Source organism: Lathamus discolor, chromosome 11 (assembly GCF_037157495.1).
Source record: "Lathamus discolor isolate bLatDis1 chromosome 11, bLatDis1.hap1, whole genome shotgun sequence".
NCBI lineage: Eukaryota > Metazoa > Chordata > Aves > Psittaciformes > Psittacidae > Lathamus > Lathamus discolor.
In genome coordinates, this window is record NC_088894.1 from 14,429,185 (window position 1) to 14,455,335 (window position 26,151).

The 26,151-nt window shown below is 60.1% G+C and overlaps 1 protein-coding gene across 7 annotated transcripts in view; it reads right to left on the reverse strand.

Moving 5' to 3' along the window:
• The window catches only part of PLCG1 (phospholipase C gamma 1), a 42,392-nt gene extending 20,391 nt beyond the window's left edge, over window positions 1–22,001 (reverse strand). For all 7 annotated transcript variants that reach the window (XM_065691387.1, XM_065691385.1, XM_065691386.1 and 4 more), the window contains exons 1-4: window positions 21,676–22,001; window positions 2,954–3,106; window positions 1,802–1,895; window positions 1,601–1,648 (exon numbers count right to left, since the gene is read on the reverse strand). In XM_065691387.1, the coding sequence (XP_065547459.1) occupies window positions 1,601–1,648; window positions 1,802–1,895; window positions 2,954–3,106; window positions 21,676–21,877 (497 nt within the window). In that variant the 5' untranslated portion in view covers window positions 21,878–22,001. The remainder of the gene's footprint in view (window positions 1–1,600; window positions 1,649–1,801; window positions 1,896–2,953; window positions 3,107–21,675) is intronic.
• Window positions 22,002–26,151: the final 4,150 nt, after the last annotated feature.

Here is a 26,151-nt window from a genome sequence, read left to right on the forward strand (position 1 = left end):
ACACCCAAAGGCCCAGCAGCCAGAGAAAACAGCCCACATCTGCCGGCGTGCGGGAAGGTACGTGAGGCACCCAGCTGGGAGGAAAGGGCTCCAGCACCAGCAATGATCCCTGCAGCTGCCAAACCCTGCCCGTCCCGGGAAGGACCCCGGGCGGGTTGGGAAAGAAGCAGCGTTCTGAAAGAACCATGACTCACTCGTCTCTTTTCAACCCCGTTTCCAGGCTGAGAGGCAGCAGCAGAGCCCAGTGACACCGAAGTTAACACAGAGGTTTCACCCAGGAGATGGACGTGCCCCGTAACTGCTGCCCCCGCTCTGCAGACAGCGCAGGGATGGCTGTAAAATGGGGAGATGCCACCACCTCGACCTGCATTCCCCTCAGTCCTGCTCCCTTCGCTGCCTGGGCTGGGGCAGCAGCTCTTCTAATGGAACGGTTTGCATTGAAGCTCCTCCCCTTGGTGGACAGGTAAGGAGTGTATTGTATTTGTTGCCCTAATTCTGGATGCAAATAGATGTTATTAATTAGAACAAGAGAGATGCAGCAGGCTGGCTTTCTGCTCTGCTGAACCAGCCTCCACGATCAGAAGGATGGAGCAGCTCTCCTATGAAGAAAGGCTGAGAGAGCTGGGGTTGTTCAACCTGGAGAAGAGAAGGCTCCTCAAGGGGAGAAATTATTGTGGCCTTAAAAGGGTACTTAAAAGGGGCCTGCAAGAGAGATGGGGAGAGACTATTCTGCAGGACCTGTTGCCATAGGATGAGGGGTGATGGGTTTAAACTGAAAGAGGGAGATTCAGGCTGATATGAGGAAGAAACTCTTTATAATGAGGGTGGTAAAACACTGGCACAGGTTGCCCAGCTATGTGTGAGCCATGTGTCCAGCACCACCCCTCGGAGCAGGGCTGGAGGAATCCCCCTGCCCCAGGGGAGCACATTAACATGGAAATCAATCTGAGAGGTCACCGGGCTCAGTTAACATTGCAGGGGAAAAGCATGTCCCAGGGATGAATGGAGGCAAATAACAGCACCTCAGGATGAGGAGGATGGAGGGGGAATGCAGCTGGGAAAAGCAGCTGATGCGGCAGCAGCAAACAGCGTGGTGGAACTTACCTCCTTGACAGGGAAAACACAGAATAATAGAACAGCTTGGGTTGAAAGGGACCTTCAAAGCTCACCTAGTCCAACCCCCTGCAATGAGCAGGGACCCCTTGTCCCTTCTCTTAACTCCTCATGATGGATCTTGACCCAATTCCACTCCCTTACCTCCACATTTCACCCTTAGGGCATCACTAAGAAAACCCCACAAGCAGAGGCCCTGCTGCAGCCCATCAGTCTAGAAGCCAAGCAGGGGGATGGATCCAAGGTCTCATGGACCTCAGAGAAGAAGAATAAAGCAAACGGGCTGGAGAGTAACAAACAGAACCCAACTGAGCCCTGACGGGGTGGCCAGAGCTGCCTGTTGGCTCCTCAGTGCCTGCCTCCTTGAGCGATGCCAGCTGGGGGTGAGGTGTTTCACAGTGTTCCAAAGCAAAGGCTGGGGTTTCAGGGAAAAGAGGAACCCTTCGAGCTCAAACCCTCTGTGCAGAGGGGTTCTCTCTCCTCTTACCTGTCCTCCCGGTTGCGATCCAGCGAGTAGAACTGCTTCCGGAGCCACCTGAAGGGAAAGGCACAGACACACACACTGAGCCCCAGCTCCTCCACCTCCTCTGCTTCACTGCTGTCTCTGGAAGCTCTCAATGCCACTCAGCCCACACCCAGAGCCCTCCTCACCACCAGAGAACGTGGAGGACGAGGACAAGTTCCTCACCTTTCAATCTGCAGAGGGGTGGCAGCCCTTAGCGTGTCAGCCACCAGCCAGTTCAGCCCCTTGATCCACATATTGACCTCGTCCTCGGAAGTGGCTGTGGGAAGCGCACAGGAGAATTGGGAAGAAGCAACATAGAACCTGATGACCAACCAAACCTCTTGGGACTACTCCTAGCATCTTGTATCCCCTGTTCCTTCCTCCATCCCCTTCTGATAACAGCTCCCTCCCATACAGACGTTCTGACCGACTCCTCTCCCTTCCAAGTTCCCACTCTGCTCCCCCGGGATGCCCGTGGCTGCTGGACCCCATTCCCTGCACATCACGCTCTCTCCTCCCTGCAGATCCCCAGAGCTGGGGGCTGTCTTTGTCCCCAGGTCTGGTGACAAGCCTGCTCCTGCTTGGGAATGGGCCAGCTCCTCCGTAACCTCCCTGTCAGCAGCTCCTTCCCTTTGAGAGCAGAAGTGCTGCCCCTGTCCCCCTGCCCTGCAGCACCAGCCACAAGGCAGATTGGCCACGGGCCATGGATGTTAAGGAGTCAGCATCCTTGCTCCATCAGTGCTGGTCTGCCTGGGTTCAAACAAGACACGAGGCTGTGCACTCATAACAGAGAAAGGGGTTGTCTGTCAGCTGAACCACCACCGGCCTGTCCTGTCTGAGCAGCAGGAGCCTCAACAGCACAAACCTCCCCGCTTTCAGTAGCGAAACATAAGGCTGGTGCCCCAAGTCCAGTTTAAGTCAACAGAGGGGGCACTGAGGAGAGCTGAGACCAACACCTCGCAGGTACCGAGGCTTCGTGAGCCACCAGCGTTGTTTGGCTGCTCAAAGCAGAGGTGAGATTTGAACACTTCCTGCGTGGGGCTGATGGACACCAACATGCCCAGCTGAGACAACGCTTGAACGAGGAGCTCCAGTTCACCCAGCTTCTGGATTTACCTGGCAAATGAACTGATTTAACTGAGGGTTGTATGTGCACCCTTCAGAGAGCCAGTGTCACCTTCCTCCAAAGACACCTCCTCAGCCGGTGAAGAGAGCACCAGCCCAGGGATACGCTCCAGCTCACTTGGGGAAGGATGCATCCACGGCTGGGTGCTGTAGCGGTGAGGTGCCTGCCCACCCCTGCCCTGGCACAGCCCCAGGCCGCGAGTGCTTTACCTTGCAAGCTGAGGGTCTTCAGCCGGAACTCTGTGCCATAGAGGACAACAAAGCAGTGAGAGTGGTCTGGTCGGAAACACGGATCCTCCTGGTACCGGTCAAAGTCACGTGAGTTCCTTCCTGGACGGATCTCTTTGATTTCACGAATATCCACTAAGAGAAAGGGAGAACCAAAAGGAGTTCAGTGAATAGCTTGAAATTCCCATGAGGATAGAGGAGGAAGAGCATGGACAAAGCGGCTTCGGTCATCTGAAGAGCTGGATGACCACCCCTTACATGACAGCGGACCCTGTGGCGCTGGGTACCAGGCCCTGATGTGTTTCCTGTCTGTGCTGGAAGCAGGGATGGGACGGCTGCCCCGGCCCAGGCAGAGCTCCCAGATGTCCAGGGACAGCGGTGCTGGAGCTGGTGCCTCGTAGAGGGACTCACTGCATGAAGGCAGTGCTGGGGAACGGGGGGACCTGATGATCTTAAAGGTCTTTTCCAACCTTCTGTGATTCCATGACTCTATGCTGCAAGCTCTTTTGCCCTTTAGCTTCACACCTCACGTTTTCCTCTTCCTCCACCCAATGCACATCTGCAAACCGCACATTTTTTGCCCTTCAAGACAGCAGCTCTTCTTTATCCTTCTTACAGAAAGCTTTGGTAGCAAGATGAACGCTGTGAGGCACAGCTCCTGCCCCGCTGGATGAGATCCTCTTTGCAGCTACTGCCTTACAAACGCCAGAGGTTCAAGATCCACTCCTTTCCAAATCCAAGTTACACACTGAAACCTGAGCTGATTCTTGGTTTAAGCAACCCGATTGTGCCCCTGCCTCCACCATCCCCACTTTTATCATCAATTATGTCTCCATTATCTGGCATCCCCCATCTCCCCTGAGCACCACCCAGGGCAGTCCCCGCCTTCAGACACAAGCCACCTTCACCAAGGAAACTCCATCCTCCCCAGGCAAAGCAGGATGAAGCTGCCTCTGTGCCCATCACCTCTGGCTGGTGTTCGTAACAAAGGCACCGAACAAAGCTCAGTGCAAGGATCAACCAAGCCCACGAGATCCAGTTGTGGCGGATCTGCCACAGCTCTGGAGCAGATTCAACGGCAACAACCCCCCCTCCCCATGCTTCCAGGCAGGATCCTGCTCCCCGCCCCGCTGCCAAACACCTCCCAGAGAGAAAACATGCAGAAAAGCATGGGAACAGCCACAGCTCTGCAGCCCATCTGAACTACAGACACCACCAGGGAGAGGGGTATCAAACAGCCCCAGCATGGGAAGGTGCTGGGCAGAACAAGGGCTGAGGGAGGTGGGACAACAGCTCGGGGCTCCCACCTCTCAGTTTTGTACCACACACGAATCCCATGGACTTTATTCTGGGTCTAAATGGCTTCGTTCTGAAGCTGTGGCCGCAGCAGAGGGGCTGTTGTCAGGGGACAAGCCCAGACTGCAGAGGAAAGCTCAGAAAGTTGCCTCTCTTACTAGATGGGCGATGGCAAGGAATCAGGTCATGAAGGGGGTCATTTGGCTGGAGAGGGCTGGGGCTGGTGATTCCAGGGAGCTGTGCTCATTATCCTCATGCACATCCATAATGTCAGCATGCTTCCTCCATAGAGTGGCTGAAGAGGGCAAGATGAACTGCAAGCAACCGAGCCATGGACAAACAACTCCGCACACAGTGCCACCAGAGAGAAGCATAGAATCAGCATCACAGATCATAGAATCATAGATGCTCAAGTCCAACCGTTCCCCAGCACTGCCAAGGCCACCACTAAGCCATGTCCCTGAGGGCCTCGTCTCCACGGGGTGTGAACACTTCCAGGGTCAGGATGATGCCAGGACAGGGCAGGCAGCACCATCGCACCAGGCTGTGGGACACAGGGACAGCATCGCTCTGAGGACATCCCCTCAGCTTTAGGGCTATTGTCCCACCCCAGCAGCAGCCCCCAGCGGGCTAGCCAAGGGTGACCAAGCATAAGGCAGCAGTTTGACCATCAGGAACAGCCCAGGGTGGTGAGAGCTGCCAGGCAGGGCCAGGCAGGGGGAAACCAGGCTGGGGCTGGTGAGGAGCAGACCTGCTGGGCTCCACGTGTGGGTGCTGAGCCCGATGGTGCAGCTGCAGCATCACCCTGGCTTCTGCTGGGGCTCGTGGAGAAGAGGAGCAGGGAACTCGAACCAGCAACCTCGGAGCTGTGCTCCTCTGCAAAGGGCAGTGGTGAGCATGACAGAGCTCTGAACGTCAAGCAAGGAGAAGAGATGCTGGTAAAGGAGAATGTCCCCAGAGGAAATTCTGGGAAAGGACTCTCATTGCCCTCACACAAAGAGAAAACAACCACAGCTACAAGAAAAAAAAACAACCCCAAAATCTTGGCTTCCTGGAAATATAGTTCCTTAAATGCTCGGGGGAATCAAATAACAACATCTCTGAGTCACGTTTCCAAAGCAGATGATGCTTCTGAGCAACACGGGAGGGAGATTACTGCAAACCTGGCGTGTAATTCATCCCAATTAAACTCCACTTACCGCGCTCGCCTTTCACTCCAATGTGCTGCTGTTTAACACGAGGCAGAAACAGGACCTGCTCATCACCCGCGGCAGCACTGAGCTGCAGCACAGGATGCTGCTTGCTCCAGGCAAGAGCCACAGCAGCCACACACAGGGCCTGACTCTGGGGAGACTCAGAGACCCTACAAGAGGAATGTGGGGTCCTCTCCTGATGGGATTCACCGCGCAGCGCCATGGGTGTGCATCTGGAGATGGTGGCAGCCTGGCACGGAGCTTATCCAGACTGATCACTGCAATAACGTGGTCTAGTTGAAGATGTCCCTGCTGACTGCAGGGAGCTGGACTAGATGAGCTTTGAAGGTCCCTTCTAGCCCAAACTGTTCCATGATTATGATAACCCTCCAAAGTTCATCAACCTGGGGCAAGAACATAGCAAGACCCAGTTCCTTGGGGCTGCAAAGGGAGGGCAGACAAGCTTTCAGGAAGCAAGGGTGTGACTCCTTAAGGCTTCACCCACCCTTCAGGAATGAGTTGGCTGGAAGTTCAAACGTTAGCATGCCCTGCTGTAACCTGCCCATCGCCTCCATCCCCAGTGACACAGCGTGCTAGCTCATATCTCAGTTAAGGTCTCAGCATCCAGAACACGCGGGGCAGGGCTGAAGTCAAATCCTGCCTTTGAAGAATGCAGGGCTCGACCAACGCGGTGGGGAAGAACTGGCACCAGGGTCTTCATGGCTGCAGCTACTGCAGGAAGGTGCCAGAACTGCTCACCTAAGATGCAGGCAGCGGCGATGCCTGGGGCGAGCGAGGCTCTCACCAAGGGCAGGGGCAGGGGCACCGACCCAAGGCAGTGGGCGAGAACCCACGCGCCCGCTGCCGCCGGCTCCTCCGAGCCGGCTCAGGGCTGGGTCCGTGCCGCCTCCTCCTGCCGCAGAGCAGGAGCCTCCCGGAGCCGCGGCTCAACCGGCTCAAACCCCTTCTGGCGGCGGGGAAGGAAATGACTCCTCGCAGGAAGCGCAGCGAGCACAAATGCCCCCGCTCGCACCAAGGCGCTGCCCCCAGCACCCCTCCGCCAGGCACCACGGGCAGCGGAAGGGGCGATGAAGCCACCTTCCATAGCCCAGGGGTGTCAGCTCCGCGGCGACCCCAGCTCCGCACAGCACCAGCGGGGTCCCGCTGCCGCCGCCGTGCAAAACCTGCTCCAGCGGGTTCAGCAGCTTGGGCTGAGCTCTGCTCAGCCTCAGCTCTGCTGCTGGCACTGCAGGCACTGGAGGCAGAGCCCCCAGCCCATCTGCCCTGCCCTCCTCGGGCCCACACCAACCCCTCTCCCTCAGCCCAGTGCCGCTCTCCCCATGCTCCCACCGCTGTGGCCTGATGCGTTATTCCAGGCAATAAACCACACTCCAACCCATAACTACCTCCACCGCAGCGTGTAAGAGCCCCACACCAAGCTCAGCCACCTCCTGATGGCAAACAGCAAACCCGGTGCCCAGCAGCCTCCTGCCCTCCCACTTGGGACACCTTTGTCTTTAACCCCCCCTGCCTGTACCCACTACAGGACCAAATGTTAGGGGCTGCTGATCCCACACACTCAAAACTGCTCATAGTGTCTGCAGAGCCCCATAGCTCTGCCGAGCTGCAGGGAGGGGTGTGGGGGGAACCCAGACCCGGTGTTAAGCAGGGGGTGGCAATTCCAAAGGAGAGGGCAGACAAGCGGAGGGGAGCTGGGAGCACAGCAGAGAATCCCCACAAGTGCAGTGGAAGGAGAGCTGCAGAGTCCGACCATGGCTCCACCAACCCCTCGGGAGCGGAGCCGTGGTGACAGCGGCTCACGTGTCCCACCATAGGTCTGCACCCCGGGTCCGTGCTGGCAAAGACCTACCAAAGATGGTGCCCAGCTCTCTCAGCCTGGCTCCAGAGCAGAGCTGCTCCAGCCCTCGCGGCATCTCTGTGGCCTCCTCTGCCCTCGCTCCAGCAGCTCCACGTCCCTCTTGTGCTGCTGCCCCAGAGCTGGATCAGGGCTGCAGGGGGGATCTCCCCAGAGCACAGCAGAGGGGCAGGATCCCCTCCCTGAACTGCTGCTCACGCTCCTTTTGCTGTGGTAAAAATGTTTTCGATGTGCACGTGTGTAAAAATAAATCTATTACACCACAGCGTGCAGAATGAAGCAGCACTGCCTCCCTGTCAGTATTTCAGTGGATATTCAGGCCAGCACAAGGGAACAGGAGAGGCAGAGCCTGGAGGAGGATCGCAGCCCACCTCCTCCCGCCAGCATCACTCCAGCACCTTGCCCAGCCCGGGGCTGCTCCACACCCACCAGCACTTGGGACCTGCTGAGCGCATCCCAGCACTGCCCAGCACAGAACCCAGCACTCAGAACCGCCGTGGTCCCGGGGGAATGCTGAGCATGCGCTAAGTGCTCCGCTGGACGGGGGCCAGGCTGCAGCCCTGCTGCTGCCCTGCGCTCTTCACCAAGCCCCTTCCACACACCAAGCTCAGCCCCATCCCCACGGGCACTGGCGTTGCTGGAGACTGGGGCTGACAGTCACCACCTGAGCTGCAATGTGGCTGCACTGCAGAAGTGAAGGTGGCTCTTACCCAGCGTTACGTTGTGCCCATAATGAACACAAGAAGCAGGGTCCTGCACTTTATATCCCCTCTGCAGGAAGCAAATCAGGAACCCAAACCCACCTGAAACCTTTTAGAGGGCACAGCTGTGTGTGTCTCATTAGGGCAGGTTTTCACAGTGACCATAGCTCGGCCTCACAACCTCACCAGCTTCCCTTAATCGACCAGGCTAAAGCAGACAGTGTAATGGTGAATTAAACGTCTGTGCACAGACGCAGCGATGAGGTTACCGCATCCTCCTCCCGGCCGTGCCATCAGCGCTGCTGTGCATCAGCTATCATGTTTCTGAAGGACAATCCCGTGCCATTAGCAGATGGATTATACAGACAGGACAAGAAACCAGCTGAGGACTCTCATTTGACCTTACTCTTTTTCAGAGGACAGGAAGCTCGGCTGAGGCAGCCATGGGGGCCAACATCAACACCAAACCAGCAGCGTCCTGTGCCCTGGTGAATCCCCCATCCCCTATGAACTGAAAGCAGCCATGCTGCCCTGCCTCCAAAACCCCTGTGAGAGGCTTTGTCACTCCCCCTGCTGCCCCAGGGAGGGCCACAGCCACCCTGGTGCTCAGGACCCCCTTGGGTCCCACTGCTCTTGCTGCTGCAACACGCAGGTACTGCTCTTGCCTCAGGAGAAGATGCAAGTAAAGCTATTTCGCCGTCCAGACTCAGCTCAATCGTGTCTCGGGTTGCTCCAGCAAGTTGCTTCATCTCAGCTGCCACCAGCATCAGCAAGCAGCAACTTTTACTCTGAACCACTGCATTTTACCAGGAAGCAACTGCTGGATTTAGCTCTCCCCCAGAAGCAGCGACATCCACGCAGAGAGCACCTTGGGAGAGGAGGTGCTGGGGAACCAGCAGCTCAGCGGGCTGGAGGTGGGACGGCGGCAGTTAGCCAGGGTGCCAGGGACAAGCCTGGGTTCCAGGTCAGACCCCGGCTCGCCTCTCAAGGATCTGTCACTGAGCATGGAGAAGGACCCGGCAGAGGTGAAACTGCGCTGGGAGCACAGCGAGCAGCGGGGCACACTGGGACACAGCGGCTGCTCTGCAGGCAGCCCCGCTTCCTGCCCGTGCCCCCGCTGCTGCTGCGCCTGCACCACATGTGCTGCGGCTTCTGCACTCCAGCTCCTCCCTCCTGTCCCCCCCGAATCCTTATCAGCTGCAGAGAAAGACAGAGGAGATGCACAGGGAGATTAGAGATGCTCTGCTGCTGCTGCATCGCTCTGTGGGTCACAGTCACAGCCTAGTTTGGGCTGGAAGTGACCTTAAAGCTCATCCAGCTCCAACTCCTGCCACAGCCAGGGACCCCTTCCACTGGAGCAGCTTACTCCAAGCCCTGTCCAACCTGGCCTTGAGCACTGCTCCATGGAGCTTCAACTGCTCCATACCTTCAGTAACCTGCTGAGGCCATTGGGACTGGGTACACTGCCCTGACCAGCTCCTCCCTCCACTCCTCAGACCTTCTGCTCTTGGTCCCATCGCTGTCCAGGGTTCCTGGCTGAGGTTTACCCTCACGAGTGCTCCCCCTGCACCACCTCCTGCTCCAGGAATCCCAGAATCCCAGCCTGGTTTGGGTTGGAAGGGACCTTAGAGCTCCTCCAGCTCCAACCCCTGCCATGGGCAGGGACCCCTTCCACTGGAGCAGCTTGCTCCAAGCCCCTGTGTCCAACCTGGCCTTGAGCACTGCCAGGGATGGGGCAGCCACTCATGGTGACTTAGAGGGTGGTGGAGAGAGTGGGTGGAGCAGAAGATGCAAGGAACTGCCCTTCCTCCATCCCATGCTTCCATGTTGCAGGCTGGAGCAGGGAGGCAAAGGTCCTGGCCAGACATCGCGCTGCTCCTGCAGGGCACTGAGGACCTCTGCCCAGGCTGACCCAGGCCTTGCTGCTGCACCAGCTTTAGCCTTACACAGGTGGCCTTTGAGAGCTCACAAACATGCTCAGACGCTAGAAGCAGAGGTAGCTGTGGGCTGGGAGCTGCCTGCCCTGTGTCATCAGCACATCTCTCCTGCTCGCTCTCAGCTGCAGGAAAACGCGAGTGAAAACCCCCAAGCTGATCCTCACATGAGCCAAGCAGGATGTGCTATCTACCAGCTCTGCCACAGCCCCGCGCAGGGCGGGCAGCTCCCGCTCTGCTGGTCCCACCACCGTGCCCATCACCACCGCAGTGCAGCTGAGGAGGTGGTGCTGGACCCATCTCTGCCTCTGCTGGGCTGCACGGCCTTGGGCAAAGCGCTCCGGCTCCTTCTCCAGCCCCCTTGGTTGTACCCCTGGAGCTGTGGGGATGGGGAGAGCGTGTCACTGGGTGAGCGCATAGCCCAGAGCACTCACTACCCAGTGCCAGCGGATGGCCAGGAGCTGAGCAGCAGGGAACAACTCTGCGATCCCAGAGGGACCCGCTCTCCACTCCCCCTCTGCACCCTGAGGCTGCAGGATGCAAAAAGCAGATGTTGCCCCAGTCCCACTTCCAGGCCCTCCTGCTCCAGCAGATGATCTTCTCCCATGGAGTGCTACGCTCGTACCGGCTCGCCCAGTTTCTCACAGGGCACTGGAAAGGGAACATCCCGTGCAAGCTGGTCACAGGGCTCCCTTCACAGCCCAAGGCGCGCTTCAGTCCAACTCCACTCGAGCGCGCAAGGTAGCTGGGAAGAAACATCTCTCCCTCGGCTGAGCCACAGCTCGTCACTGGGGGGCCAGCAGGGAACACTGCGGAAAGAGCAAGGGCAGGGCGAACCTATTTGGTCACCTCCCACCGCCCAGACCTTTGCAGCTGGGGTCTCTCTTAGAGGTTATCATCGTATCTGACTACAGCAGGGTGCAGGCACCCAGTTTTGGGACAGCCACTGAGAGGAAGGGTGAACCCCAAGCATCACAAATAGGCTGTGAGGATGGAGGCAGAGTCACAGCTCACGGTGCAGACCTCACCCAGCGCAGTGCTGGGCCCGGGAGCACAAAATTCCCGTTGGCCGGACAGCAGCAGCCCTGTCCCACCAGCAGAGCCCCGGGAGAGCAGCTCCATGGCAAACAGCACTGAGGGCCCAGCAATCCCCGTCCCGGGATGCCTCAGGGCTCCCTCTTGTCCTCCATGGAAATCCCATCTGTGTGAAGCTGTGGGGTTTCGTACCAGGATTTCGGGATTCTACCAAGCCCCAAGCTGGGCATCCAGGGCTGCTCGGCGCATCCACTCCCATGCTCAATCCTGGCAGCCACGAGAGCACCTTCACCGCACAGAACACAGGAGCGTGTTCCCACCCCAAACACGCGCAGAGCTGCTCCACACAGGGTAAAGCCCCGGACTTGGCTTGCAGAGATGCTGCTCTGAAGAAGTCTGTGTCCTTCCCCCGATGAAACCAGGCCGTGGCAGCCACCCTGCAGTCACCAGCCTGCTCATTTTGAGAGGCACAAGCTTCCACTGACTCAACTGGAAAGGGGAAGCTCAGCACCGGTGCCTCTGGACAGACAGTCTGTCTAGGGACAGCTCCACGAGCCCCCCCAAGGTGACCTTCTTCCTGCATGGCATCAAGGGCTCCATCCCCCTCAGCCCTGCCTGGTGGATGAAGTGACCTTACAGCAAAGAACCGGGAGGATGGGGAAGCTCAGCTCCTGCAGCCCACCTCTCCCTTCCCTCTGGGGTGGACACAGCACTCAGGAGATCCAAGAGGAACTGCAGAGGGCAGGGATGGACCAAGGGGCACCCGCACAGAGCTGCGACTCCACATGGAGAGGGATGAGGAAGCTGCTCCACAGGGAGAACGTCTGTGCCACATCTCTGCATCCCTCTCCTTGAGCATCTCCTTGAGCATCTCTGCATCTCCTCTCCTCATGTCCCCAGTCCTCGGCACATGTGAGGACCCCCACCCACTGCCAGCGCTGCCCGGGAGGGGAAGGGACCGAGCACACCAGCGTGGAACAAGCAGGAAAAAGGGCAGCCACGGCCATGCAGCAGCTCCTGAGTGCACAGGCGAAGGCACAGCTCACAGCTCTCAGCCTGGCAGCAGGAGCTTGGCTGGGCCAGAAGGGAGGTTCTGGGAAGCCCTGGCAGAGGTGGATGTGGGGACCTGGGTGTCCCCCAGCAGCAGGAGCTCCTGGGAGCTCCTCGGGGACTTTCACACACAAGAAAGGCGCCTTCTTGACTCCGCCGTGCCCGGGCAGGCGTGCCCCATCACAAAGCAAGTGCAGACAAGGGTGACCACGCACTGTCCTCGGGAGAGGGCACAAAGGCAAGGCTGAAAACTGAAGGACACAAAAGCGAATGGCAGCACTGCTGAGATGGCTCCGTTCTCAGCCATGCCACCAGACGATGCAGTCAAGCTCCTGTGACAGCAATGTAAGAGCAGAGATCACTGCTTGGCCAGGACATTCACCGGGCAGCAGGGCATGGCCCAACCCTGTCCCTGCCAGGGCTTGAGCTCTCCAGTGTCACAGAACAGCTGAGAAGAGAAGGGCAGGATGAAGATCCCATCTGCTGCTGAGCCACCCGAGGTCACCACAGCAGCCTGACCTCTTCCCCCACCACTCTCAACACGAAAGCTGTTTTGAGCCAGCAAGGACTGAGAATTCCTGACAGCACAGATGTGATTTCCAGATGTGTGCCATTATCTGCAGGAGAGGCCCCCGAGGGCTGCACCGGCTCCACTGATAACACAGGGAAAGGCAGAGGCACCTCCTCCAGGAACTCTCCATGCGAGTCCCTTCCACCATGAACGAGGAAGATGCCATTACCAAAGCGGCTGCAGGTGGAATCAAACCTGCTCTGTCCCAGAGTGCTGAACAATGGAAACACTGAAGGGAAAAGGAAAACTCCTCTTCCCTTTTCCCCAGTTTTGCTCCATGTGCACTAACCATGATGGGACCGCTGGTGGTGCTGGCTTCACCTTCCATCGCCAAGGCAAGATGGAAGATAACCATGGCATCTTCTTACAGCACCATCCAACTGAAGGCACTGAGCAGACACTACCTAAGCCACACACCACCGTAGCAGGAGGCATTATCTTCAGTTTACACGGCAGAAGCAGGAGCTCCTGGTGATGGTCCTCACACCAGGCTCCTCTACCACTTGGGGTTGGTGTTTTCTTAATGACCTCACCTGGGCTTTATTTGGTGCCCAGAAGCAGAGACCTGCTCCTGCTGCCGCACACCAACCTGCCCCTGCTGCCGCACACCAACCTGCCCCTGCTGCCGCACACCAACCTGCCCCTGCTGCCGCACACCAACCTGCTCCTGCTGCCGCACACCAACCTGCCCCTGCTGCCGCACACCAACCTGCTCCTGCTGCCGCACACCAACCTGCCCCTGCTGCCGCACACCAACCTGCTCCTGCTGCCGCACACCAACCTGCCCCTGCTGCCGCACACCAACCTGCCCCTGCTGCCGCACACCAACCTGCCCCTGCTGCCGCACACCAACCTGCTCCTGCTGCCGCACACCAACCTGCTCCTGCTGCCGCACACCAACCTGCCCCTGCTGCCGCACACCAACCTGCTCCTGCTGCCGCACACCAACCTGCCCCTGCTGCCGCACACCAACCTGCTCCTGCTGCCGCACACCAACCTGCCCCTGCTGCCGCACACCAACCTGCTCCTGCTGCCGCACACCAACCTGCCCCTGCTGCCGCACACCAACCTGCTCCTGCTGCCGCACACCAACCTGCTCCTGCTGCCGCACACCAACCTGCTCCTGCTGCCGCACACCAACCTGCTCTGGGGCCTATGGCAAACCACGCTCCGAAGTTCCACACTCTCATCTCCAGGCCTTTGCACAACATGCCCCAGAGCCCGAGCTGCTGGGGAGCACAGCGACGATACTCCAACAGCAGCAAGTCCTTGAGAACAGGGTGGCACAAGGCATTAATAGTCTATGATTCAAGGCACTATTCTATGATTAAAAGATAAACCAATTCCTGCTGCTTTGCTGGGATGGAGAGGCCAAGTTGTGTCCAGCAGATCCCCACTGCCCAGGCAGCCTGGGGAGCACGGCACTGCTCAGGGTCTGCTCTGACCCGGGGCAGCTTTTTGGTCAGGAGGGCTGTAACCTGGCGAGGATGAGCAGGACAAGGACGCAGCTCTAAGAGGGGGGTACCCAGAGCACCTGGCCAGTGGGACCAGGGGTGGACGAGTGATGCCTGCAGCACTGGCAGAGGTACCGGGCCAAGGCCGCAGGCTCCCTGCTTCTGCTCTGCTGCAGCCCAGGAGCCGCGTCCTTCGCTCACACGGAGCGGGACCACGTCAGGCAGCGTCCGAGAGCTCAGCAAACAGAGCAGCTCCCACCCTGCACCAGCTGGGAGGCAGCTTCACAGGGCAGGGTGCCAGGGGGTGAAAGTCCTCGTGGACATCCCATGCCCCAGCATCGCAGCCACCCCCATTCTCTGACCCGGCTCAGGGCTGGGGACCACGTGTGCGGGGCAGCCCCCAGAGAGGGTGAGGAGGGATGAAGGACACCGCGGCACACGCAGGAGGGTGTCCTTCAGTCACAGCAGCGGCACTTCTGGAAGCAAGTAAACAGGAAAGAGCTGCTCAAGCAGCTGCTCTACCCTGCAGGGTACAGCTGCGACAGCCGTCCCCGATGTCCCCGCTCAGCGACAGCCATTCCCAACCCAGGCTGCTCCGACGGATGCTCAAACAGAGCAGGATGGGGCCCTGGGCAGCACAAACCTGGGAGGGGAGGCACAGAGTGAACTCCAGCAGAGGTGCAGAGCAGGACAGCACCGCGCTGGGGCAGCTCATGGTGTCAGGAGGCAGCAGAGCAGGCTCTCCCGCTCCCATCCCTGCACCGCAGTCCTGCATGGACCGCAGCACACTGCCTGTGCATCCAGCTCCTGCCCGGCGGGTTTGGAGATGGAGGGAAAAGGCAACCCCAGTCCTTGAGGACAATTTACCCTGCAGGTCACTACCCCACGTGGGAAGGCACGGCCCTCATGCACCTCGTGCAGGTAAAGGCAGGGGGTGAGCAGAGGGGCTGAGCTGCACACGCGGGGCAGCACAGCTCCAGGCGTGATGATTCCATGTGCGAGGGCAGGAAAAAAAGGTCACATTCCACGAAAAAGAAACGAATACGTTTGTAATGAGCTGGGCAGAAAAACCACCCCGGAAGGCGCAGTCCTGCCCCGTGCCAAAGCCAGCTCACAAAGCAGCCCCGCAGGGCACCGTCACCAGGACACGTTCAAACACGAGGTGGGTTTGCCACCCGCGGCACTGCACGGGCAGCATGAGGCTTCCCTCTGGCCAAGCCACCAGTGCCTGCAAGCACGAGGCCGGAGCTGCAGAGGGAAGCCCAGGAGAGCCTGCCCCATCCCAAGGAGCTTCCCACATCTCTCCAGCCGGCCCAGCTCAGGAGCCCAGCTCCCAGCCGAGCTCAGGAGCCACAAGACCACACAGGCAGCAGAGACGAGGAGCGGTTGGAGCAGTCAGAGACGTTCAGAACTGTCAGAAAGCTCTGCTGACTTCCCCAGCTGCAGAGCTGCGAGCTCCTGCTGCAGACGCCAGCCTCTCGTGGTGCTCCACAGCCATGTGCAAGGTGTTTGATATGGGGTGGGCATCTGTCAAGAGTGCCCAGAGAGCTGGGGCAGGAGGGGTGAGCCCGGCACAGCTGTGGGCAGAAGCAGACAGCCCTGCCTGCAGCTCCGAGTGCTGGCACATCTTTAGAAAGGCAGAAAACCTCAGAAATCAGGATATTTCTAATTTAAATCAATGCCCGAAAGCTTTTTCCATGTAAAACAACTCTTTGTGCCACACAAAAAATCCTCAGACCTTAAAGATTAAACCCAGGTCAAAGGAAGGCCTCCTCCAGCACTGCAGAGTCCCTTTGCAATGGCCACAGTCACTGTGTCCCCTCCTGATGTGCCACCTCCAGCCGGGAAGCCGCATCCATCATAGGGATGAGCAGGGCTGGTGGAGCGGAGGAAAAGCCACGAGGTCCCCCCCGCCCGGCAGGATGCAGCCACTGTGCAGAAGATGTGCTACAAACCAACCCCACCGCATGGGTGATAGCACAGGAGAGCCCAGCACACACGAGGGGATGTGTTTGCTGGGGCAGTCACAGGTTCCTGTGAGCTGGCACGCATGGAATCATGCTCTCCATACGGCTGCAGGTACCTGTGGAACACACAAACCTTTCTTCTTTCATCCTTCTCTAGAAAGGCGTCCTTCTGAGAAAACCCATTTCATCTGTTCTTAGAATCAACCAGGTTGGAAAAGATCTTTAAGATCATCAAGTCCAACCGCTCCCCAGCCCTGCCAAGGCCACCGCTAACCCAGAGCAGCAGCAATGGGCATCGCTAACAGCCAGCACATCCTCAGGATGCTCACAGGGCCACACTGATGAGATAACAGAGCAAGCAAATGCTCTGCAATGAGAGCAGCAACCCCTGTGGTGCAACAAAGAGCAGCAGGAAGGCCACAGGTTGGGCTGGGCTCAGCCAGGGATGGAGCACATTAGCAGTCCTGTACACAACAAAACTGCTCGGTGCTCCTCTGCAAAGCCAGATGTTCAGACCCAGCTTACGGAGATGCTCCTCTCACCACACATGGTGTGCAGCCAACTTGGCTGCCTGCAGGCAGGGAGAAAGCCAAGACACATCACTTCCACCCTGACAAACCTGGAATGCTCAGGCCCTCGGCAGAGGTGAGACATAACCAGGCCAATGCTACACAAAACCTCTCCAGTTTTAATTAGTGGACTTAAACCCATAAGCCAATACCTTCCACGTGGCTGACCGGTAAAGGAAGGAATGAGATGGATGGGCAACACGGGTGCAGGCACCACAGTGGAGCGTGGCTCGCCCAGCCTTTGCTGCTCTCTGGGTTGCAGAGGAGCTTTTGAGATGCAAAGGGAGGAAGTAATTTGTGATGTGTCTTATGCTGCATGAGTAACTTGTACTCCTTGTAACCCGTTCCTCCTGGAGGATGCTACCAAGGTGAGAAAGGAGATGACAAAGGGATGTAAAGAAGGGGAAGAGGCCGTCCCGGTTTGGAGGTAAAAGCAGAGCAGAGCACACTCGCTTTCCCCAGTTCAACACAAACACCCTGTAAGCAGGAAGGGGAGCGGTAACGACACAAAACCCCTTCCCTCGAGAAACTGCCCCAGCAGAGCCTCAGCAGGGGAAGCTTTCACCATGGGGATGGTCACAGCTGTGCCCTCACCCTCCCACTGCAGCAGTTCTGCAACCCCTGCCCGAGGCACCTCAGTGGGAGCAGGAGGGACTCGTGGGGCAGGAGCTCCTGCATCCCAGAGGACCCAACGCTGAGGTCGGTTCAGCCTCCAAACCCATCCCCAGCTTGCTCCTTATTGAGATGGCCTCAAAACAATCAAATTCAACCCAAAAAGCAGGACTAACAGAGGGCTCGGGGGGGAGGGGGGTGTTTCTTGCACACAACCAGCAGCTTTCCTCCACCTCCCCAGGCCGAGCTCACTTCACTGAAAGCAAGAACACAAGCAGGGCTCGGCAGAGGTGGTTTTTCCTCCCCTCTCTCTCCCTCTCTATAAAACCAACATCTGCTCCAAATTTCCAGCTCGCTCTCAGAGCAAACTCGGGGGTTTCTGACGTGTTTCAAGGCAAACGGCTCAATGAGGCGCTGGCCCATACCCCCTGCACGGGGCTCCGAGTGCTCATGGAGAAAGAAGCAAAAACACATAGCACAGCACAGGAAGTTAAGACAAAGAGGCCCAAAAGACTCGAGGGATTGGTGCTGCTTTGCTCTGGGTGAGCAACAGAAAGAATGGAAAACTATGAGAGCTCTTCCCATGGTAGGAGCTGGGCCCTGTGCAGGGGGATTAGCAAGATCCATCACTGGTGACTGGAGGCGGCTGAAACCCTTTGGATGGAAACAGTGTTAACTGGGGGAAAAAAAGTCATTTTTTCTGCACAAAGCAGGATCACATTTGGCACAGTTTCAGTTCAGCTGGAGGGGGTGAGGAGGTGACCACCTTCCAAAGCAAAAGGCTTCTTTGCCCCTTCCTCCCCGCTGGTTCTGAGCCGCGGCTGCTGGAAAGAGCTGAAGAGCTTAACAAAGAGCAGGAGATGGGTCCTCTCCAAGGGGAGAGGTTCCTCCCAGGGAGCCCAATGCAAGCCAGAGCTGCTCATGGCAGGAGGACAGGGGGACACCGACAATAAATGCACGGGGTCACTCTCACTGCAGCACTACACAAGGGCCAAAGCAAGGGGAGGAAGAGGAGAGGGGTCACACCAGCACAGCCTGCCCCCTCCTCTCACCCCCCCAGCTCACAGGCAGGAGGAACAAGGGTGGGAGCTGGACCAGCAGCACACCTCTGCTGCGGCACCGCGGGCACAGCGGGTGCGGGTTAGCACGGACCCTCCTCCCGCCTCCTCCTCTCCACTGGTGGGGTGCCCTCATGCCTGCTCATGCTCTGCCCCCCTGTAAGCTCCAGGTCAGCAGCCACCAGAAAGCCAAGCACCACCAAAACACAGCTTTTCATGAAGGTGAAGGCAAACAATGGCCATTGCAACCAACAGGCTGCCCAGAGAGGTGGGGGATGCCCCATTTCTGCAGACATTCCAGGCCAGGCTGGATGTGGTTCTGGGCAGCCTGATCTAGTTGAAGGCGTCCCTGCTCATTGCAGGGGGTTGGAGCTGGATGAGCTTTGAAGGCCCCTTCCAACCCAAACCAGTCTGGGATTCTATGAACCACCCAGAGCTCAGGAGAGATCACAAGTACTGCAGACAAGCACCCACAGACCTGTGGAGGCAGCAGCTCCTCCCAGCAGGGTCAGTAACAGAGCCGGGTCCCCCAGCACTGCCTCTGGGACAAGCACACATCTCCATCTGCAAACCCACCAGGTGCAGAGAAAGGAGCACAGACCCCCCCATGCTGCGGTGTTCATGGAGAGAGGCACCTCTCTAAGACATGGCCATCGACACAGGCTTGCCCAAGTCAGAGACCTCCACACGTGATGTATTGTGGACACGCGCCCCTTCTGAAGCGCCCAAACCCCAGAATCATTCCTACCTGGACAACCAACTTGTGTCCAGGGCGGGCTGAAGCTCCTTGCCGGCCTCCGTATCTCAAGATATATTATGCCTTATCCCTTGCATTGTTCAAGGCCAGGTTGGCCACAGGGCTTGGAGCAAGCTGCTCCAGTGGAAGGGGTCCCTTGCCCGTGGCAGGGGTTGGAGCTGGATGAGCTTTAAGGTCCCTTCCAACCCAAACCAGGCTGGGATTCTGTGAAACACAGGAACATTCATTACTGACCATGAGCGCAGCAATCTTTGCCATGTAGAACACTGGTGGAGATGCCACTGCACGCGAGGGAACACCCCTGCTCCCGGCTGCTCCCCCCTGCTCATGCCCTCGCTCACATTACCAGTCAGGGCCTGACCAGAACCACATCCACAGGCAAACCCCACTCTTCCCACCAGCCCCAGCCTCCTGATCCCCACACCAGTGGCTTGTCTGCATGGGGAGACCTGCAGCCGTCATTGCTCGTGGCTAAAGCTACCCTGCCCTGAAGCGCCCTGATCAGCTCCGGATCACTTCCGCCTGGCTCCCACCGCGGCCATGTGAAGCCTGGTCTTGCAGGAGGACGCGAGCAGGAGGGGCATGCATCAGTGTGTCTGCCACAGGAGGTGGAGCTGCCACACACCTGGGCTTTCCCAGGCATCCTTTAGCCGCACATCCAGATAAAACTCGGGCAGTTGGCCAAGAACCTGGATCCTGCCGGCCATCGACCGCGTGGCTTTGCCTTGCCTGCCCAGACACAGTCACCATCTGTGTGCACGAGCCAGCATTCCCACCTGGAGCTCCCACCCTGCTGCCCAGGAAGCGCTAAAGCAAAGCTCTGCCTCTCAGCCCTGTGAAGGAAGTGGGTAAGAGGATGGGTGCTGCTCAGGGTGACAGCAGAGGAGGGGACCGAGGACAGGACGAGATGCTCAGGCGCAGAGAGGAGGCCATAGGGAAAGCCCCCAGCCCCACAGAGGTGGGGCTGGAGATGCAGCAGGGCTGCAGGCTCCTGCCCTGTTTCCACCTCGGCTCTCAGGGGGCTGTGGGAGCACCACACGTGGCAGGAACGTGCTGGGAGCCCAGACCCACGGCCACCAGCCCGAGCCCCCACTGCAGCACAGCAGGGGAGCCCCAAGTCATTGTCGCTGTCCCATCTGAAGGAACACGAGGGAAGCAGCTGCCCCGTGTTCCCTAGGTCCTGGTTTCCCTTCACTAGAAACCTGTGGATCTGTTCCCGGTCCTGGGACCTCTCTGCTGTTACAGATCTACAGAGCACAACGAGTCCTGGCGGCCACGTTACCATCACTGTCACCACCACGGCTTGGTGCAATAGTTAAAGTTCTCTCACCTTCCCCAAAGTTACAGTCCCAGCTTCACAAGGAGAGCAGCACAAAGCTTAGGTCTGTCCATGGGAGCAGTTGCGCATGAGGACATCAGTGCGGGCCCCTATCCCACCATGGGCCCATGTGGTCCCTGCACACTGCCAGAAACCAGCGCCTGGCCAGCAGGACAAACGGGTGCTCTGCCTTAGTTTGAAAACATCTTAAACCCAGGGACCACGAGCGCAGCATCTCCTTCCTCTCCCACTGACTCAATGCTCAGGAAAGCCATGGGGGAGCTCCACAGCCTGGGGATGCTGAAGGAGCCCAAGGCTGCAAGATCTGCCTGGAGACTCCAAGGGTCTCAAGGCAAGCCAAAGCCCCAAACCAGAAGCACCAGCACTTTGTGGTCCTGCCACGGACACAAGCATCTTCCCCACCTCCTTTCTTCTCCTGAGCAGCACCACCACCACCACCCAACCTTTCCACCCTGGGCCAGCAGCACTTCCAGGGTAGGACAACAGCTCCTCCACGGCCCCAGCCACATCCCCCAACGTGGGGAAGAACAGTGCCAAGGCCAGCACCAGGACTCGCATCGCCGCTGTTTGTGCCCTCTTCCTTGCCTCCAGCATCGAGCAGGGCCCCTGTCCCTGGTGCACGCTGACGAGGAGCAGCAGTGACCTGGAAGCCAGCACAAGGTTTGGAGTTTCCCGGCCGGGGCCTCCCGCGCTCTCCCCCTTCCCATCCATCTTCCTGGTTCTACCCCCACATCTCTTACGCATCTTCTCCTCTCCTTGTCCCTGGTTCAGGTCCACGCACAGGGCAGCGGGAGCCAGGAGCGCTGCTGTGCCCACGCCCGGCCGAGCTGCTCCCCATGGAGCCGCCAGCCCCGGGCACACACACGGAGGGGACGAGGGAAGGGCACCGGCGGGTTCGAGTTTTCTGCTTTTCTCCCTTTCCGCTTCACCCCATCTGTTGCTCCAACCCCGAGATGGCTCAGACTGAGCCCGCCTCCTCCCGAGGCTCCTGACGGCTCTTAGCCGAGGTTGCCGCCCGGGAAACGGCACCTCGCGGATCCCGGGGGCAGTCCGATGCCGAAAGGGATGCGGAAAGTTGGGAGGCGGCGCCGGCCATGGCGGTACCCGGCAGAGCATCCCCCCGCTGCCGGGTCCCGAGAGAGGCGGGCGCCGGCCCCGGGCACGCACACGCGGGGCCGGGATTCACCCACCCCGCTCCCTCTCCGCGCCTCTGGCGGGCCGGGGCCGCCCCGAGGGACCCGCAGCCCTTTTCCTGCCCCGGCCGCCGCCTCCGCGGCCGCTCCCGCACTCACCCGCGCCCTCGGTCTTGTCGGAGCCGCGGCTCCAGGTGAGCTGCCGGGTCTCCAGCTTCACCTGGAAAGTTTTCCGCTCGGGTCGCTGCGACTTCTTGGAGTAGAAGAGGGTCATGACCGTGCCCACCTCCAGGCTGCGGCAGAGCTGCGCCGCCTCCGCCTCGCTCGGGGCCCCGGCGCCGCTGCCCGGCCCCGCCGCCATCGGCGCCGCGAACAAAGGGAACGGGAAAGGGAATGGGAATGGGGAGCGGGAGCGCCCGGAGCGGCGCCGGCCCCGAGCTCAGCACCGCCCGCCGCGCCCCACGGCCGGGGGGAGCGGGGGAGGAAGGAGGAGGAGGAGCGAGGAAGAGGAGGGCAGGGAAGCGCCGGGAAAGGGGCGGAGCGCGGCCCCGCAGGGCGGGCGGAGCCGCGGCGGGTGCCCGGGGCTGAGCGGGGGTCCCCGGGGGGCACCAGCCCGGCCCGTCCGGGGCAGCGGGGACGCGGCGCCCGCCGGCACCGGGCACCCTCACCCTGCAGCACACCCAGCACACCGGGGTACCCCGCACCGCGCAGTACGCCCCAGGCACTGGGGCACCCCCGCACCCCACACTTGTGGCACACAAAGGTCCCCAGTGTTCCACCTCACACCCGCCAGCACACGGCACTGTGGGGCCCTGGCCCCCCGCAGCGGTTTGTGGGGGGTCCTGCATGTGCAGCGACCACAACTGAAGCCTGTGATTTCCCATCTACATGTGTGTATGTGTGTGTGTGTGTGCATCTGCGTATGTGTATGTGTGTGTGTGTGTGTACGTGCATGTGCATGTGCGCATGTGTATGTGTGTGTATGTGTATATGTGCATGTGTATGTGCGTACATGTATGTATGTGTATGTGTGTGTATATGTACATGTGTATGTGCGCATGTGTATGTGTGTGTGTATGTGTATATGTGCATGTGTATGTGCGTACATGTATGTGTGTGTATGTGCATGTGCGTATGTGTATGTGTATGCGTGTGTGCATGTATATATGTGTATGTGCATATGTGCATGTATACATGTGTATGTGCATATGTGTATGTGTGTGTATGTGTATATGTACGTGTGTATGTGGGCATGTGTATGTTTATATGTACATGTACATGTGTATGTGCGTAAATGTATGTGTGTGTGTATGTGTATATGTACATGTGTATGTGCGTATGTGTATATGTACATGTGCATGTGCGTACATGTATGTGTGTGTGTATATGTATATGTACATGTGCATGTGCATACATGTATGTGTGTGTATGTGTATATGTACATGCACATGTGCACGTGTGTGTGTATGCGTGTGTGTGTAGTGTATGTGTATGTGTACCTGTACATATACACACACACGTGTGCGTCTGCAGGCCCGTGGCCGAGCTGCCCTTATCTCCCCCTCCAGCCTGCGGGCGGGTCGGGAAGGGGCGTCATTTGCTACGTCACCGGGTGCACCCCACACACCACAGCTGCCTCTGCCCCACTGCTCCCGGGACACGTGTGCACACAAACACACACATGCACAGACATGTACACACACTTGTACACCCATGTGCACACACATGTATACACACGTACACACCCATGTGCACACACATGTATACACACATACACCCCCCTGTGCACACACATGTATACACACATACACACCCATGTATGACCACACACATCATGTATACACACATACACCCCCCTGTGCACACCCATGTATACACACATACACCCCCCTGTGCACACGCACACACCCATGTGCACACACATGTATACACACATACACACCCATGTATGTGCACACACATCATGTATACACACATACACCCCCCTGTGCACCCCCATGTATACACACATACACCCCCCTGTGCACACACATGTATACACACATACACACCCATGTGCACACACATGTATACACACATACACGCCTGTGCACACACATGTATACACACGTACACACCCCTGTGCACACACGAGGGGCCCTACGAGGCCGTTCAGGGTCCTCCCCGGTGTCTGGACGTGCACAAGACGAGCCCGAACACAACGGAGCCGCTGGTGCCCGGGTGGTGGCTCAGGCCCCCCGGCCCCGCTCCCTCCGGGCTGGCTCCTCGCTGGGCACCGGCCTCGCCCGGGACCGGCAGGAAGCAGCCGGCTCCCAGTGGGCCGAAAAGAGCCGAGCGCGATGGGCACCTCCTTTGGGGGGCGAAACCCGCGGAGGGAGCGCGGCACCCGGCCCGGCAACCGCTGCTCCCCAGCGCCGCACGGAGGCCCCCGGCTCATCCCGGCCCGGCCGCGCACGGGCAGGACGGGGTCCGCGCTGGGGCTTTCTCCTTCCCGCAGTTTCCCTGCTGAGCCCCGCTCTTGCCTCCGCGCCAAGAGCCGCTTCTGCCGGCCCGGCGCTGGCCCCGGCACCCGCCCGGCTGCGGCGATCGCCCCGCGGCCCGCAGGGCGCTGGGAGCCTCCATCACCCTCCTGCTACCGCGCCCGGCCCTTCCCGGGCCCCGCTCCGCAGCGGGGCAGACCCGTTCTGCTGCCGAGCACGTTCCCCGCACCCGTGGCACGGGGGGGCCGCTTGGGACCCCTTTGGGAGCAGCTCTGGGGGCAGGGGCTCCCCCGAGTGGCTCCAGCGCCTTCCCCTGCGCAGCGGGCACCGCGGACCGGGACAGCCCCGGGGAGAGCGGGGTCCCCCCAGCGCAGCGCCCCCGGCACCAGCGCTGCGAACGGCGGCGCCCAGGGCCCTGCGCTGGGAGGAGGAGCCCGGGCCCCATCCCAGCGCCGCGAGCCCCCAGGAGCGGGGCAGCGCCCGGGCTCCGGATCCGCTGCTGCCCTGCGCTGCCCGCCGGGGGCAAACGCGAAACCAGCCCCGGCGCGGGGGGAGCTTCCCCCGGTCCTGCGCCGGGCTGGGGCCGGAAACCCCCGGGGAACGCGGGGCCGGTGCCGTGCGACAGGCGCGGAGCAGCGCCCGTCCTGCTCTTGGCCGGGGTGGGAGCAGACCCGCGGCGGAGTGGGGGCGGAGCTTCCCGCAGGCAGGAATGCCACCCCAGCCTCCTGCCTCCTCCAGGCGCAGGAACATCCTCTGGGATTACAGCCTGGCACCGGATGGGACACCCGCTGCATGCCCAGGCTCCCTGCCCCCGCTCCCCATGGCATCCGCGAGGCGAACGCTTCTTTAATCCCGATTCACCTGGTTTCAGTTCCCAGCCCTGGATCCTGCTCCAAGGGGGATAGGGCTGCATCCAGCGGGCTCGGCAGCGCCCTCCCCCCGTCCCCCGGGCTCTGAGCCCTCCCTGACCGCGGGGTCACAACGCACAAGACCCAGCTTCACCCTGAATTCCCCCCTCCATGATCCCGTCCCCGCTGCCGCAGCTCCCTCGGTGCCAGGCGCAGGAGCTGTCCCGGGGTGGTGGCACTGGGTCAGGCGAGGGCCAGGCACTGCCGCGGTGGATGCGAGCAGGGATGCAGCGCGCTGTGTGGCCCCTTCCCTGCGCGCAGCGAGCCACGGGGAGGTGGGAATTCTCCATGTACAGGGTGGGATGTGTGGTCCGACCCTGCCACAGCCCTGCCCGGGACAGAGCTCCTGGTGTTCAGGGGGAGCCAAGCGCCTCTTCAAGGGCTGTTTTGGCACCGACGCGCTTCTCCCTTCCTTGGCGGAGCGGCACGGAGCTCGCTCCCACCTGGGCCATCAGCCGTGACGCCAGCGTTCCCAGGAGCATGCGGTGGGAGCGATGTCCCCGTCCCTGGGGAGAAGCCCGATTCCTGCTCCGCAGCAGGATACGGGCATTCGATTCGGTCGGGTCTGAGCGGGGGCAGGGAGGGCCGTGTGGGCAGAAGGGACATTCCTGCGGGCTGCACTGCTCCCGGCACGGGCAGGAGCACAGGAGCCCTTTTCCCTCTCTGCTGGCATCCGCTGCCCCTTGGAAAGGCCCCACGGGGGGAACGGTGCCTCCCGCAGGCACAGCAGGCGCCGAGGGCGCGGCCGGCGCTGCAGGAGCCCGCTCGGCGCTGCGGGACCCGCCGGACTCCGGGGACACCGGGATGAGGGGAGGTGCGTGTGCAGGAGCCGGGGCCCGCGCCTGCGCCGGGCTCCCCGGGGCCTGGGCTGCTCCCCAGCGCCAGCGGGATGGATCAGGCCATCACCAGCCCCATCCCTGCGGGAGGGATGCAGCTGGGGCTGCCCCGGCTCCAGCCGAGGGCTCCGGGCTCATGCGGGGCAGCAGAGGAACCGGGAGGGGCACATCCTGCTGCTCGTGCTCCCGCTGCACCAGGCCGGGGCTCCCCTGCAAGGAGGGGGGAGGCGCAGCGACCCATGCCGAGGGGTGCTGGCCTGGAGAGCCAGTGACCATGGTCCGACGGGGGTGAAGCAGGGAGCGGCAGAGCAAGGCGGTGACAGGCCACGTCCTTCCAGCTGGGAGGAGCACGGGACTCCTCTGCCAGCTCCTGGAGTCCATCGTGTCTCCAGCAGGAGCTGAGGATCCCAG